The 13,820-nt window shown below is 48.8% G+C and overlaps 1 protein-coding gene across 9 annotated transcripts in view; it reads left to right on the forward strand.

The window, feature by feature from the left end:
• AKAP9 (A-kinase anchoring protein 9) overlaps positions 1–13,820 on the forward strand; it is a 234,048-nt gene that overhangs the window by 25,004 nt on the left and 195,224 nt on the right. For 7 of the 9 annotated variants that reach the window (XM_073581981.1, XM_073581974.1, XM_073581976.1 and 4 more), the window contains exons 4-5: positions 9,007–9,060; positions 9,531–9,701. In XM_073581981.1, the coding sequence (XP_073438082.1) occupies positions 9,007–9,060; positions 9,531–9,701 (225 nt within the window). The remainder of the gene's footprint in view (positions 1–9,006; positions 9,061–9,530; positions 9,702–13,820) is intronic. The other 2 variants (XM_073581977.1, XM_073581980.1) reach the window with 1 other exon arrangement.

The following is a 13,820-nucleotide window of genomic DNA, read 5'->3' on the forward strand; positions in this document are numbered from 1 at the left end:
GACTAGATTTTTTTTTTTTTTTTTCCCTTTTTTTCTATGAAGATAAGACAGGGGCGACGGATCCTATAGAGAGGATCCGATCTCCCCAAATCATCAACGGGCGACCACGTGTGAGTAAACCTCCTCGTGTCCTCTCCCGCACCGAGGGACACATCTGGGACTTTTTTCCAGACAACTATTTTTTAAAAGAGGGGCAACGCGTCCTGATAAGAGGATTCGGTTTCCCCATAACTTCATCAGGCGAGCACGTGTGAGCAGAACCAGGGGTCAGCCTCCACGTTGTTCCTCTCCTACAACAACAATGCATGGAGGCCCCTTCCACCCCTTGGTAGTGAGTCCAGGGGCTGAATTGGAGGCGCAGGTGAGCCGATCTAGTTTGTGGACGTGGCGAGTACAGGGGGAAGAAACCGGTACCAGAAGTCCCCCCCCCCCCCCCCCTGCCGGGGATGGAGCCCACGGCGGATGGCCCTGCTCACCTTTAATATTTGGGGGATCCGCTCCTGGAGCGCACCGCAAGTTTGCCCCGGTGAGTAACGGTAGCCAGAGTGGCGTTGCACCCGGACGCCGCACACCGCGTGTACCGGAGTGCGGCCGGAAGCCCGCCGGCGGCCGCGGCCCCGCTGCAGGAGGAGGTCCGTGAGTATCGCGCGAGGCCGCGCGCCGACTTCCGGTGGTAGCCGGAAGTCCCGCCCACTGACGTCGGGGAGACGCGCTGCATAGGAGCAGGAGGCCTGGAGGTCAAGGGGTGGAAAACGGCGGGCGCACAGGTCCCGGAGAGGAGACTTCCGCCCTACCACCTCGCGTCCACGCATCCGGAGCTTCCCGGGGTACTTCAAACAGGAGTGGGACCCTGCCGGTGGGTGAGTGTAACTCCGTTTGGAGAACCACACTGGTTGTCAGGGAAGGGGTTACCCTCCTCCTCCTTCTACCCTGCCTTCAGCCTGTGCAAGTATGTCTGCCAAAGGGAAAGCTCACTCTTTCCTTTACGCGGTTTGCGTGTCCTGTGGGGTCAGGCTGCCAAGGGCACAGGCGGGTAAATATTGTGAAGCCTGCGAGTCGGAGCGCGCCCAGGAGCCCCCCACTGTTTCTGAACCCAGGGGTCAGGACCCCCCGGAATGGGCGGTGTCCTTATCGCATTCTATGCTGTCCCTTACAAGGGCAATTGAATCCCTTCAAGGCCCGGGCAGGAACAAGGATGGTGGTCTGCCAGCGGAAGAGAGCTCGTCCTCGTCTCAGGACCCTCCAACCATTAGAGGTCGCTCCAGTACCAGGCAAGCTCATATCAAAAGGGCTCGTTCCCCGTCGGCCGGGCCCTCCGGGGCTTCGGCGGCGGGTATTAGGGCATCCCGTTCCCCGTCGCTGAGCTCAGGGAGCGATCAGGATGAAGGAGAGGAGGAGGAGGCCTGGAATCTAGAAAGCCTGGGGTTCCAGGACTCGGTGGACAGTCTCATTGAGGCAGTCAACCAGACATTAGAGATCGAGGACGATGTGCCCACAGCCTCAGGTCACAAGGTCTCTTTCAAGAAATCCAGGCGACCACATAGAAGGTTTGCCACGCATCCGGAGTTTGAGGAGCTAGTCCAGAAACATAGAGAACACCCGGATAAGCGTTTTGCAATGCAAAAAGCGCTGCAAGCAAAGTATCCGTTTCCTCCTGAGCTCCATAAGGGTTGGGTAGAGTCGCCAGTAGTGGACCCACCGGTATCACGTTTAGCATCAAGATCGCTATTGTCGATACCCAGTGTTTCTTCTATAAAGGACCCAACTGATCGCCTCATGGACGGGCTTGCCCGCTCGGTATATGAGGCAGCAGGGTCGGCTCTGGCCCCCTCCTTTGCGGCAACTTGGGTGGCTAAAGCCATGGTTTCGTGGGGGGACGCTCTGTATAAGGCCCTCCAAGACAAGGATCTGCCCGCGGAGGTCTTGGAGGTGGCAAATCAGATATCAGGAGCGAGTGATTATCTTGTCAGCGCCTCACTGGACGCGGCCGAGTGTTCGGCTGTGGCGGCAGCGAATGCGATCGCCATTAGGCGTGCATTATGGCTGAGGCTGTGGAAAGCGGATTCTATCTCTAAAAAATCCTTAACCTCATTGCCTTTTCAGGGCAATCGGCTGTTCGGTGAGAAGCTGGATAGGCTTATCTCAGAAGCCACAGGGGGGAGAAGTAGTTTCCTCCCGCAGCAGAGAAGTTGCCCGGCATTCAGGCAAACGCAGAGGCGTTTTCGACCCTTTCGTAGCCCCTGGGGGGGGACTTCGGCCAGGGCATACTCCTCCGCAAACGATGGCCAGAGTAGGGAAAAGCAAGCCTCTTACAGGGCCAATCCGCTGGGTAGAGGCCGAGGCCGTTTGCCCAGAGCGAGGGGGGCCAGGTCCCAAAAACCTCCAGCTAAATGACTGGAGGCGCTCCGTACCTACGGACGACAGAGTGGGCGGACGCCTACTAGGGTTCAGCCACGTTTGGGTCGCAGTGACACGCGACACTTGGGTGGCAGAACTAATATCGTCCGGGTACAAGATAGAGTTTGTCGGACGGTCACCACAGCGATTCTTCCGTTCCTGACTTTCCAAGACAGATTCGCAGGCGGAAAGTTTGTTACAGGCTATAATGACGCTACAGCGCAAAGGGGTCATCGCCCCAGTGCCGCAGGGCGAAGAGTCGCAGGGGTTTTACTCCAATCTGTTTTCGGTCCCCAAAAAAGACGGGACTGTGAGGCCAGTACTGGATCTAAAGATCCTGAACAGATTCATCAGGGTCAGGCGATTCCGGATGGAGTCCCTCCGCTCGGTCATTGCAGCCATGGATCCAGGGGAATTCCTGGCCTCGATCGATGTGCAGGATGCATATCTGCATATTCCGATATTTCCCCCACACCAGAGGTTCCTGCGATTTGCGATCGGCGGACGTCATTTCCAATTTGTGGCTCTGCCCTTCGGCTTAGCCACTGCCCCCAGAGTCTTTACAAAGATAATGGCGGTGGTTATGGCCATCCTGCATGCACGGGGCATAACGGTGTTACCTTACCTGGACGACCTTTTGGTAAAGGGGCCGTCGTTTCAGGAGTGCCAGGACAATGTCAGTATCACTCTGGATACCCTGGTCCGTCTGGGCTGGTTGATCAATCAAAGCAAGTCGTCCTTGGTTCCAGCCCAAAGAATCGTGTTCCTAGGCATGATTTTCGACACCTCCCGGGGGCTGGTGATCCTCCCTCAGGACAAGGTGCAAAAAATCAAGCAAGGGGTACGGAACCTTCTACAGCCGGGCACCAGATCCATCCGGTACGGCATGAGTGTGTTGGGCAGAATGGTGGCGGCGATGGAAGCAATCCCGTTTGCCCAGTTCCATCTCCGTCCGCTTCAGCATGCGCTCTTGACAGCATGGGATCGGAGGCTGCTGTCTCTCAGTCATCGGTGCAAGTTGTCTCCGCTGGTACGAGGTTCACTCCGGTGGTGGACTCGCGACTCGTCTCTGGTCCAGGGGAAACCCTTTCCCCCGGAACAATGGTTGGTGGTGACGACCGATGCAAGCCTGCAAGGTTGGGGAGCAGTTTTCCAGAGTCACATAGCCCACGGGCGGTGGTCCGTTCAGGAGATAGTTCTCCCGATCAACATTCTGGAGATACGGGCAATACGATTGGCCCTGCAACATTTCCAGTGTTTCCTGAGACACCGGCCGGTGCGCATCCAGTCGGACAATGCTACAGCAGTAGCATATGTCAACCATCAAGGGGGCACGCGCAGCCAGGCAGCCATGCGCGAGGTCGGACTGGTACTGCGTTGGGCAGAGAAGAACCGCGTGGTAATTTCAGCGGTGCACATTCCAGGAGTCGAAAACTGGGCGGCAGATTTTCTCAGCCGACAGGGGGTCGCGGCAGGGGAATGGTCCCTGCACCCCGAGATCTTTCAGCAGATCTGCCAACGGTGGGGGACACCAGACGTGGACCTTATGGCATCCAGAGAGAATGCCAAAGTACAAAGGTTTGTCGCTCGATCCCTCGATCCGCAGGCAATCGCAGCAGACGCTCTGGTGCTCCCGTGGAGCCAGTTTCGTCTCCCGTACTTGTTCCCCCCGCTGCCGCTGCTTCCAAGAGTTATCAGGAAAATAAGGAGAGAGAAGGTTCCAGCAATTCTGCTGGCCCCAGACTGGCCCCGGCGGGCCTGGTATGCGGATCTGGTCCAACTAGTGGTGGACGTACCCTGGCGTCTTCCAGATCGGCCGGACTTACTGTCCCAGGGGCCGATCTGCCATCCGAACTTGGGGGCCCTGTGTTTGACGGCGTGGCCATTGAATCTTGGCTGTTAACACAGGCAGGATTCAGGCGCGATGTGGCGGCCACGATGGTGAGTGCCCGAAAGCCTTCCTCGGCGAGAGTATATCATCGAACTTGGGAAGTTTTTTTCCGTTGGTGTAGGGATCGTGAAGTGGCTCCTCTGGTTTTTTCGATCCCCAACGTACTGGCTTTTCTACAGGCAGGGCTGGACGCAGGGTTGGCTCCGAGTTCGCTCAGAACGCAAATCTCGGCCCTGTCGGTGCTTTTCCAACGAAAAGTCGCTTCCGTCTGGCAGGTTAGGACGTTTATGCAGGGGGTCGCACATTTAGTACCCCCCTATAAGGCGCCGACGGAATCATGGGACCTGAACTTGGTGCTCAGGGCCCTTCAGGAGGCTCCTTTCGAACCATTGCAAGAGGTCTCCTTACCTTACCTATCCAGAAAGGTCGTTTTTCTAGTAGCTATAACGTCTATTAGGCGGGTTTCGGAATTGGCGGCCTTATCTTGTAAACCGCCGTTCCTGACCTTTTATAAAGATAAGGTAGTTTTAAGGCCAGCTCCTCCCTTCTTGCCGAAGGTTGTGTCTGCATTTCATATCAACGAAGACATTGTCTTACCCTCGTTTTGCCCGGCACCGGTGCACAGGGTAGAGAAGGCTTTGCACACCCTGGATCTGGTAAGAGCTCTTAGAAGGTATGTGACAAGGACAGCGCCATTCCGCCAGACAGACTCTCTATTCGTGGTTCCAGAGGGGCGGCGGAAGGGGCTCGCTGCGTCCAGAGCGACTTTGGCCAGATGGGTTCGCCTGACGGTCCAAGAAGCTTATCAAATCAGTGGCACGCCGGTTCCGGCAGGGATCAAGGCTCACTCGGCACGGGCAGTGGGTGCCTCATGGGCACTGCGACACCAGGCTTCAGCGGAGCAGGTATGCAAAGCAGCTACCTGGTCCAGTTTGCATACGTTTGTCAAACATTATAACGTACATACCCAGGCATCCTCGGATGCAAGCCTGGGAAGAAAGATTCTCCAGGCAGCAGTTGCGCACCTCTAATCAGGGGCGCAAATTAGCATGGATTGGGTGAGCTAAGATCCCGCCCAGAGGACTGCTTTAGAACGTCCCACAGTCTCTGTGTCCCCCAATGAGACGAAGGAGAAACATGGATTTTTGTGAGTACTCACCGTAAAATCCTTTTCTCCGAGACGCTCATTGGGGGACACAGCACCCACCCTATCAGCCAGTTGGCATTTACTTATTTTGAGTTATACAAATCCTTGTACAAGGTTTAGGGTGGCCCCCTTTTTTCAGACATATAGTTTCTTGCCTGAGTTTAAGGCGCGTTCTCCTACTGCTTATGCACTAAACTGAGTTACGCCCGGCCTAGGGGCGAGGGTGTATGCGGCGGAGGAGGAGCTAACTCTTTTTTTGTACACTTAGTGTCGGCCTCCAGACGGCAGAAGCACACACCCACAGTCTCTGTGTCCCCCAATGAGCGTCTCGGAGAAAAGGATTTTACGGTGAGTACTCACAAAAATCCATGTTTCAGGGACAATTGGTGCTTTTAAAACTCTATGAAGGGAGAGGGAGGAGCTACAGGCAGACACACACTTTCTGTTGCAAGTTCTCCTGAAACGACAGTTAGTTTTCAGTAGAAATTTGTGGAGTAAATGTAGCTGTTGTTTTTTCAGGAGAACTTGCAGCAGAATGTCTGTGATGACCTCTAGCTCCTCTCCTCCATAGAACTTTATGAGCACCAACTGTCTTCTATCTCAGTAATGGGAAAATCGTTAATATGGATTTTATCCAAGATTTGTGAATGAAAGATCAGTCCAGGAGGAAAAAGAAGCAGATTTCTTTGATAAGATATATTAAAAAGTTGCCTATTTTCATGTTGTACTATTTATGAAATAAAAATTAGAATAACGGTTACGCTTTGGGGTACCTTAGTTTTATGGTAAAAAAATACATTGGGTATATTGAGCAGTCTGTTCTGCACAAACTTACGTTGACACCATTTGTGAGTGGGCTGAGATTTTTGGTAAAAGTTTAAAAAAATGTATTGCAGAATATATAGCTGTATAGCACATCCTTCGCTCTGTAGTTGGCTCCGTCCCTCCCAGTGAATTAAAAATTATTTGAAAGGGTTGTCGCATAAGATGATGCCAGTGCATATACTTGAGCCTTAGTTAATAGTCAGTTTGGGGCTTCTATTGCTTGTTAAATATAGTCTTCTATAACATAATCTTGTGATCCTGAAATCTTGCAGTTTTCACTTTTCACCATTCAGCCTCACAAAAGGCAGACACTTCTGGTTCTGTAGAAATCCCTTCTTTAAATTCTCAATATCATCACAGGCAGTATAACAATGACTGATTAACACCTCTATATACAGTACATAACACAGGATGAATCATTCACAATAGGTGATGTCATAGCTCACTTCCTCCTCCTCCTCCTGTATAATGACTGAAAACACCTCTATATACAGTAGATAACACAGGATCCACTATTTACAATAGGTGATATCACAGCTCACCTCCGCCTCTCCTGTGCAATGACTGAAAAAACCTCTATATACAGTACATAACAGAGGATGCACCATTCACAATAGATGTCACAGCTCACTCCCTCCTCCTGTACAATGACTAATAACACCTCTATATACAATAGATAACACAGGATCCACCATTCACAGTAGGTGATGTCACAGCTCACCTCCTCCTGTACCTTGACTGATAACTCTATACAGTAGATAACACAGGATCCATCATACACAATAGATGTCACAGCTCACCTCCTCCCCTGTGAAATGAATGATACAACCTCTATACAGTAGATGGCAGAGGGTCCACCATGTACAATAGGTGATGTCACAGCTCACCTCCTCCTGTACCCTGACTGATAACACCTCTATATACAGTTGATAACACAGGATCCACCCTACACAATAGATGATGTCACAGCTCACCACCTCCCCCTGTGAAATGACTGATACCACCTCTATATACAGTAGATAGCAGAGGGTCCACCATGTACAATAGGTGATGTCACAGCTCACCTCCTCTTCCTGTACAATGACTGATACCACCTCTATATACAGTAGATAGCAGAGGGTCCACCATGTACAATAGGTGATGTCACAGCTCACCTCCTCTTCCTGTACAATGACTGATACCACCTCTATATACAGTAGATAACAGAGGGTCCACCATGTACAATAGGTGATGTCACAGCTCACCTCCTCTTCCTGTACAATGACTGATAACACCTCTATATACAGTAGATAACAATCCATTCACTATAGTTGATGTCACAGCTTGCCCCCTTTCCCACAGTGCACAGTAACCTCTGCACAGGACACAGAGCATGCCCACTACACACTCCCATAGAAGTGAATGAACATTTCCAGACTATTGGGGTATGTTTCCACGGTCAGGATGCAGCTCTGTCCAAAGCGCTGCCGGCTTTTGTACTTGCGGTGATTCCGCATACATACTATACATAGGACTGTGATATTTATCTTACGGAGACTGAGCGTCTACGCAAGATAAATAGACATGCTGCGGTCTGAAAAGACGTGTCGCATGTCCGGTTACATAGGGAAGCCGGAGGCGTCACTGCACGCATAGTGGAGATGGGATTTCATAAAATCCCCTCCACTATGCTGTAATATCTGGACGCTGCGGCTGTACGCAGCATCTAATCCGCAGCAAATACTGAACGTGGAAAGATACCCTAATTCCCTGTGGTCCATGTTGCTGTTGTAAAACCTCTGTTACTGCCGTATAATGAAGCCTCCACCATAATCACGAGCAGAGTCCAGCATAGAAAGTCTGAGATTAGGGATAGAGAATGTCGCTGTCTGGTTCTCGTTAGCAGACGTATCGCTGATACTTTCCATGTAACATATACTGATTGCTGACAATTACATTGTTAGACCAGAGCGCAGATGTGCCCCAGTAGTAATTCCCGAATCATCATATCATCTGAAATGCCGGATTAAGGGACTTTTTACTATATGTACAGTAGAGCGTATATTTCACAAAGTCGCAGGTGATCTCCAATCCATAGCAGTCGGAGCCCCCAGCGATCCTGAGAGCCGGGCCTGCAGAATGGAGCAGAGGTGCGGATGTTCTCCGTCTGCTTCATTCATCTTCTATGGAACAGAGACAGTTGAGTCCAGCGCTTCCGGCGATCCCATAGACAATGAATGAAGCTTCAGTCACACCTCTGTTCCAGGATAGCTGGAGGTCCCAGTGGCCAAAAACCCAGCGAATAGGGTGATAACTTGAGATTTTGATAAAACCTCTTTTAAAACCTTCCTAGGGTAATCCCACCTCATGAAAAAATGATTGATCACTGGGACTTATCACTGTATGATTGGTGAGGCTCTGTCCTTTTGGGACACCCCCTTATCCTGAGAATGATGGGGCGCAATGTTGAGTCAACTTTTCCCTGCGCAGAGGCGCTCTGGCCAACTACTGTGCAGGGGATCTGCAGCGCTGCCCTATTAAAGAGAATGGAAGTCTGGGGCACCGCAGTAGAGGGTGAAATAGGATTGTGAGGGTCGCCACTGATCATAAAGCCGTCATGGCGACTTGCCATCAGAAGTCCGTCACATCGATCTCTAAATGTGTCAGTCCCATGGGGTGCTCCCCGTCTACCGGGAACACCGGTTATGTCTCCCTTGTGTGTCCTTATGTTGATCTCACAGACTCCCGGATATTATTTTCGTCACAGGTAGTCGATGACGGCTTTCCGTTGCCAACCGACAACACGGCGCATATCCTATGGGTACGGTATATCCTTCGCAGAGTATTGTTGTGTCATTAACACAGCACATAACTAACACTTATCCAGCGTCAAAGTGGTTAATAAAGGGCGCCATCAACAGGTCTGCTTACTAACTCTTACTCTATTAACTACTCCTGTTTTTTTGCTTTTTTTTTTTGCTTTTTTGTGTGTATCCTTATTTCTCTTGCATAGCAATAGCAACAGTAATCAGAAAAAAAAATAAGAATAATAATAATGATAAAATCCTGCGATGCTCACTGGGTTTTCACACGTAGAGGATTTGGTGGAAACGTGTCGGTGCTCTCATGTCGACAACAAAGGCGGTTGCTGTGGTAATAAGCTGCCTCCATGCTTCCTGATCTATTAATACGGGCAGCCTCCTGTCTGTCGGTGCGGCGGCCGTGTGCGCACGGTGTCAGTGTGTATCTGTGGCTTTTACCGTCTTCATTAACCCATGTGGATCTATTCAGGAGGAAGAATTTGGGGTCCGGGAGACTTTCTCCAAACGCGGCACCCGGAGTTCACAGGCGCGGCTGGAAGTGATGGAGGACGAACTGGCGGGGAAGCAGCAAGAGATCGATGAACTCAATAGAGAGCTGGAAGAGATGAGGTCAGCGTATGGCACCGAGGGGCTGCAACAGGTACTTGGGAGTTTCTTTGTTTTTTGTTATTTTTTACCAGGATACAAAATGCTTAATTTTGGATTTTTTTGCATTACTGTTTAACTTTTTTTGCACTATTGTTGGTGCAGATTTATTTATTTTTATTTTCTTTTTCTTTTAAGAATTGACCTTATTGGTAAGTGATTGCTCCAAAGTCACATCCGTGCAGGGGTTGTCCTCTCGCTGGACCCTTTTAGTCTGCTCTTCACTTTCTGGAATATCCTCTAATTTGGAGTTTGCAGTCCAATATTGGTGCCATGACCCTTGTGCAAAGTGAACAGCACGGTGGGTCAGTGGCTAGCACTGTACGCTGGCTCAGTGGTTAGCCCTTTTGCTTTGTAGCGCTGGGGTCCTGGGTTCAAATCCCAGCAAGGTCAACATCTGCAAGGAGTTTGTATGTAGATGTTTGCATGGGCTTCCTCCTCCGGGTTCTTCATTTTCCCCCCCCCCACTCCAAATACATACTGATAGGGAATCTAGGTTGTGACCCCCTATGGAGACAGTGATGGTAATATCTGTAAAGCGCTGCGGAATCAATGGCGCTATAGAAGTAAAATAAATAAAGCTCTGCATGTGCAAAGCTATCTCTTATTCGCTAACCAATAGCACACTGCTATAAAGATCTTCACTCCGGAGGACCCGACATGTCCGTCCGCTACACTGATGGCCTATTGATTTCAATAGAACCTGTGTAATGCTTTCTTTCCCCTGTGGAGGCGCTGCAGTGTAACTGAACACTTGCTACCAGGTTCCAGCGAAGGTCCCAGGAGCAAGACAAATCATGTGTGATCAGCTTATGTGTCAGAGACCCTTTTAAACCATGGGTCACCGTATTACAGGCAGGCGGGTACATCGTGCCGCTTACCCGTGCAGCCCCGTTCTGATGTATCGCCGAAGTATACCAACATTTTTTCCGCTGCGCAGTAATTATCCACGTGCAGCCCTTGATCTTCCTTTTGCTGCCGATTCATATATTAGAAGTTATTACCAGGGCTGTGGAGTCGGTAAGCCAAACCTGCGACTCCAACTCCTCAATTTCCCTTACACCGACTCCGACTCCACGACTCCGACTCCACGACTCCGACTCCGACTCCCACACATACTGCTTATATTTAAGTGAAAAATTTATTGTAGTACAATGTGAACCTCAGACATTTAATCATTTTTATGATCCAATAATCAAGATATTTAGATAGAACAGAATATATATTGGTGTACTACCCGGTTTTCATTCTTTTTGGTACAGATACGATATGGATAGACAGATATGGATAAATGGATAGATAGAGCAGATTTCTAATCTGCTTTTGCTATTGAAAACATTATCTATGAGCTCAAAAACCTTTCAGGTGATGCAGTTTTTTAAAAAGCTGATCTGCTTTTGCAGCTGAAAAACGTATCCTCAAAAAACACAGCAAAAACGCTGTGTGTGAATGTAGCCTTAGATCAGGAATATAACAGCCATTTATAGGACATTTCATAACTTTCCCAAACTCCTATAAAAAAATATTCAGCACATCCTGCATTGAATTACTGTACCCAATTTATTATATATTTTAGGAGTCAGAGTCGGTCCATTTTATACCGACTCCAACTCCGACTCCACCAAAATGAGCACCGACTCCGACTCCGACTCCACAGCCCTGGTTATTACTTTCCGAATGTTCTTTCTGTTCTGTCGAGAGCAATTGCAGAATATTAAACCTTCCCCAAGTCTTTATTACACGGCGCTGGTTCACGTTCTTTGTGTTATTTGTGGAGGTAATTTTAATAGTAAAGTCATTTGACGTGAACCCAACACTTTTTAATAATATCCTGTCTTGTGTTTGTGCCTTTTTTTTTTTTAAAGGAAAACTCTACTTTTTTGCAGAACTTTACAGATTTATCGTGAATTTCCTTTTTTATAACTCCTTTGAAGCCCAAAACGTAATTTTTTTATTTTTTTTTTATTTTTACTGTCTTTTCACGTCTGATGCTTTGATTTAATGTTATCTCTTGCACTTTATATAGATGCCATTTTTTTGGTAGCTAATTGGTATATTTGCATAACTTTTTTTAGTTTGTACAAAAATTGCAGTGTTTTTTTTTCCTTCTTGTTAGCACGCATCATTTATTTAAAGGGGTTGTGTTGAACTATTTAATTTTTTTTTTTAATTTACTAAGGGCCTAACAACTACGGTAATTCTATCCAGTGCCGATCTCTCCCGAAACAGAGTGGTCACAGACCGCTCAGGTCAGTTATTCAGCGGCTTCTGCTGACGTCACGTCGACAGGGCAGCGACTTCTATTCTGCTTTACTTTGTAGGTGGCTATTGACTGCCGACATCATGTTAATTGACAACCGGCTCCCCGCTGCCTAACTGCTGGGAGCCAGCTTTCTATCAGCATGGTTTTGGCAGTGATTCCCTGTCGAAAGAGCAGCCCGGAAGAGGAAGAGCTGCTTGGTTGACTTGGAGCAGCTGAATTGCCGGAAAGAGCGGTCAGTGACCACTCTGAGCTGGCTCCGGATAGTTGCCTTTGTTAGCAACTACCTGCCCCTGCGCTCATCGGATGCTGTAAAGGCAAAGCTGCCTCTACTAGCAGCGTGGCAGAGTGCACAGTTCAGACCAGACGCAAGACTATGCCATAGGCCCAAAATGTCAATCTTCAGGAGTGCAGTGGCACCATGACAAGCAGGAAGTCAGGAGGCAGAGGAGCGGTGCGCTCCTGATTAAAGAAGATTAGACAGTGATTAAAAGAAGATTAGACATCCCCTTTCAGAATGATGTTATATGTTTATTTTGCGAGTTGTTATGGATAACTTTTTTGCGTGGAACAGAATTGCATATAGATCAGCATTGAACAAGAGAGAAGTATCTCAAGGAGGGCAGAGAAAACAGGCTACAAACAAAGAGGAAATAAGTGAGTGCAGGATAGAAGCTGTGCTGGCACATGAATGCAAGTAGAGACAGTAGATTTCCCCTCCAACCTATATTACTGGGAGGGACAATCGCACAAAAAAACAATATGAAACTTGATTACTTTGTGTAAACTGTACATCAGGGGGTCTGAAAATGACAGAATGAATGAAGATTTCAGACTGATACGTAGTGTGATTTAGTTTTGGGGCAGTTTTTGTTTATATAACTATATAGGAATACCTGACAATATCAATACTAAACAGCCCTGGGGTCATTTATTGGACCCTGTCCTGCTTATCTACACGAGGATCCACAGTGACACATACAAACATATCCCCCTTTTCTGCTTCTCCCTCTACCACTTTTGCCACGCTCCAAGTTACATGAGCGCAGCTGTTGCGCTCCGAAAATTGGAAGCTTTTCCCCAATTTTTTTTCAACTGGTCTCTGAGTTCTCCAACTATTTTTTTTCCACCTAAATTTGCATTTGGGGGCTTCCCACTGCTTCCGTCTACCAATAAATACACTGTAGATCACCATTTTTGTACACAATTCTGCTTGTGTTGGAAGCCACCTTGACTTTGACCCTGTGGACTATAATTTGCACCCCCCTAGTACATCCCGTAAGCCTGCAGCACATATTGCCACATTACGGCTCTGTGCATTGTATGGAGCTCTCATTTGGCACTGATTGACTTCTATGGGGTCCCAGTGCACTTCTAGTTATATTGATAGGCTTGTCTATATTTTTTTTTTTTTTTTTTTACTTAGGCGATCATCCTAGAAATCACACCTAACACATGGGAGTTTAGCTGTCACTTAGGAGCCCGTTATCGTACACTTGGCCGATCATCAGCAGGACTGCGGGGAATTGTGCACTTATAGAGGCGTGCACAGGATCTGACCTCAGACCGATTCTCTTCTGCTTTTTCTATATTATCTGTGTTTTAATCGTTTAGCCATACACTGTAATAAGCTCCGGCTTTTTGTGTGACCAAAAGAGAAGTTCTAGGTGCACTTTTAGGGGCATTCATTATAATGGATTGTTCTTGCGGCCTCCGGAGGAAGCCGCCGCCGAGCCTGCCACTTCTAGGGTCAGAGCATTATACTGCCAATGTCCCGAGACAGCCCCTGTTAGTCCTGCGCTCTCTGTCGCCCCCTGCTGATTATCGACTGGATATAGGGAAGGGACATGACCA

Source organism: Dendrobates tinctorius, unplaced genomic scaffold (assembly GCF_039654945.1).
Source record: "Dendrobates tinctorius isolate UK_male_01 unplaced genomic scaffold, ASM3965494v1 ptg000070l, whole genome shotgun sequence".
Classification (NCBI taxonomy): domain Eukaryota; kingdom Metazoa; phylum Chordata; class Amphibia; order Anura; family Dendrobatidae; genus Dendrobates; species Dendrobates tinctorius.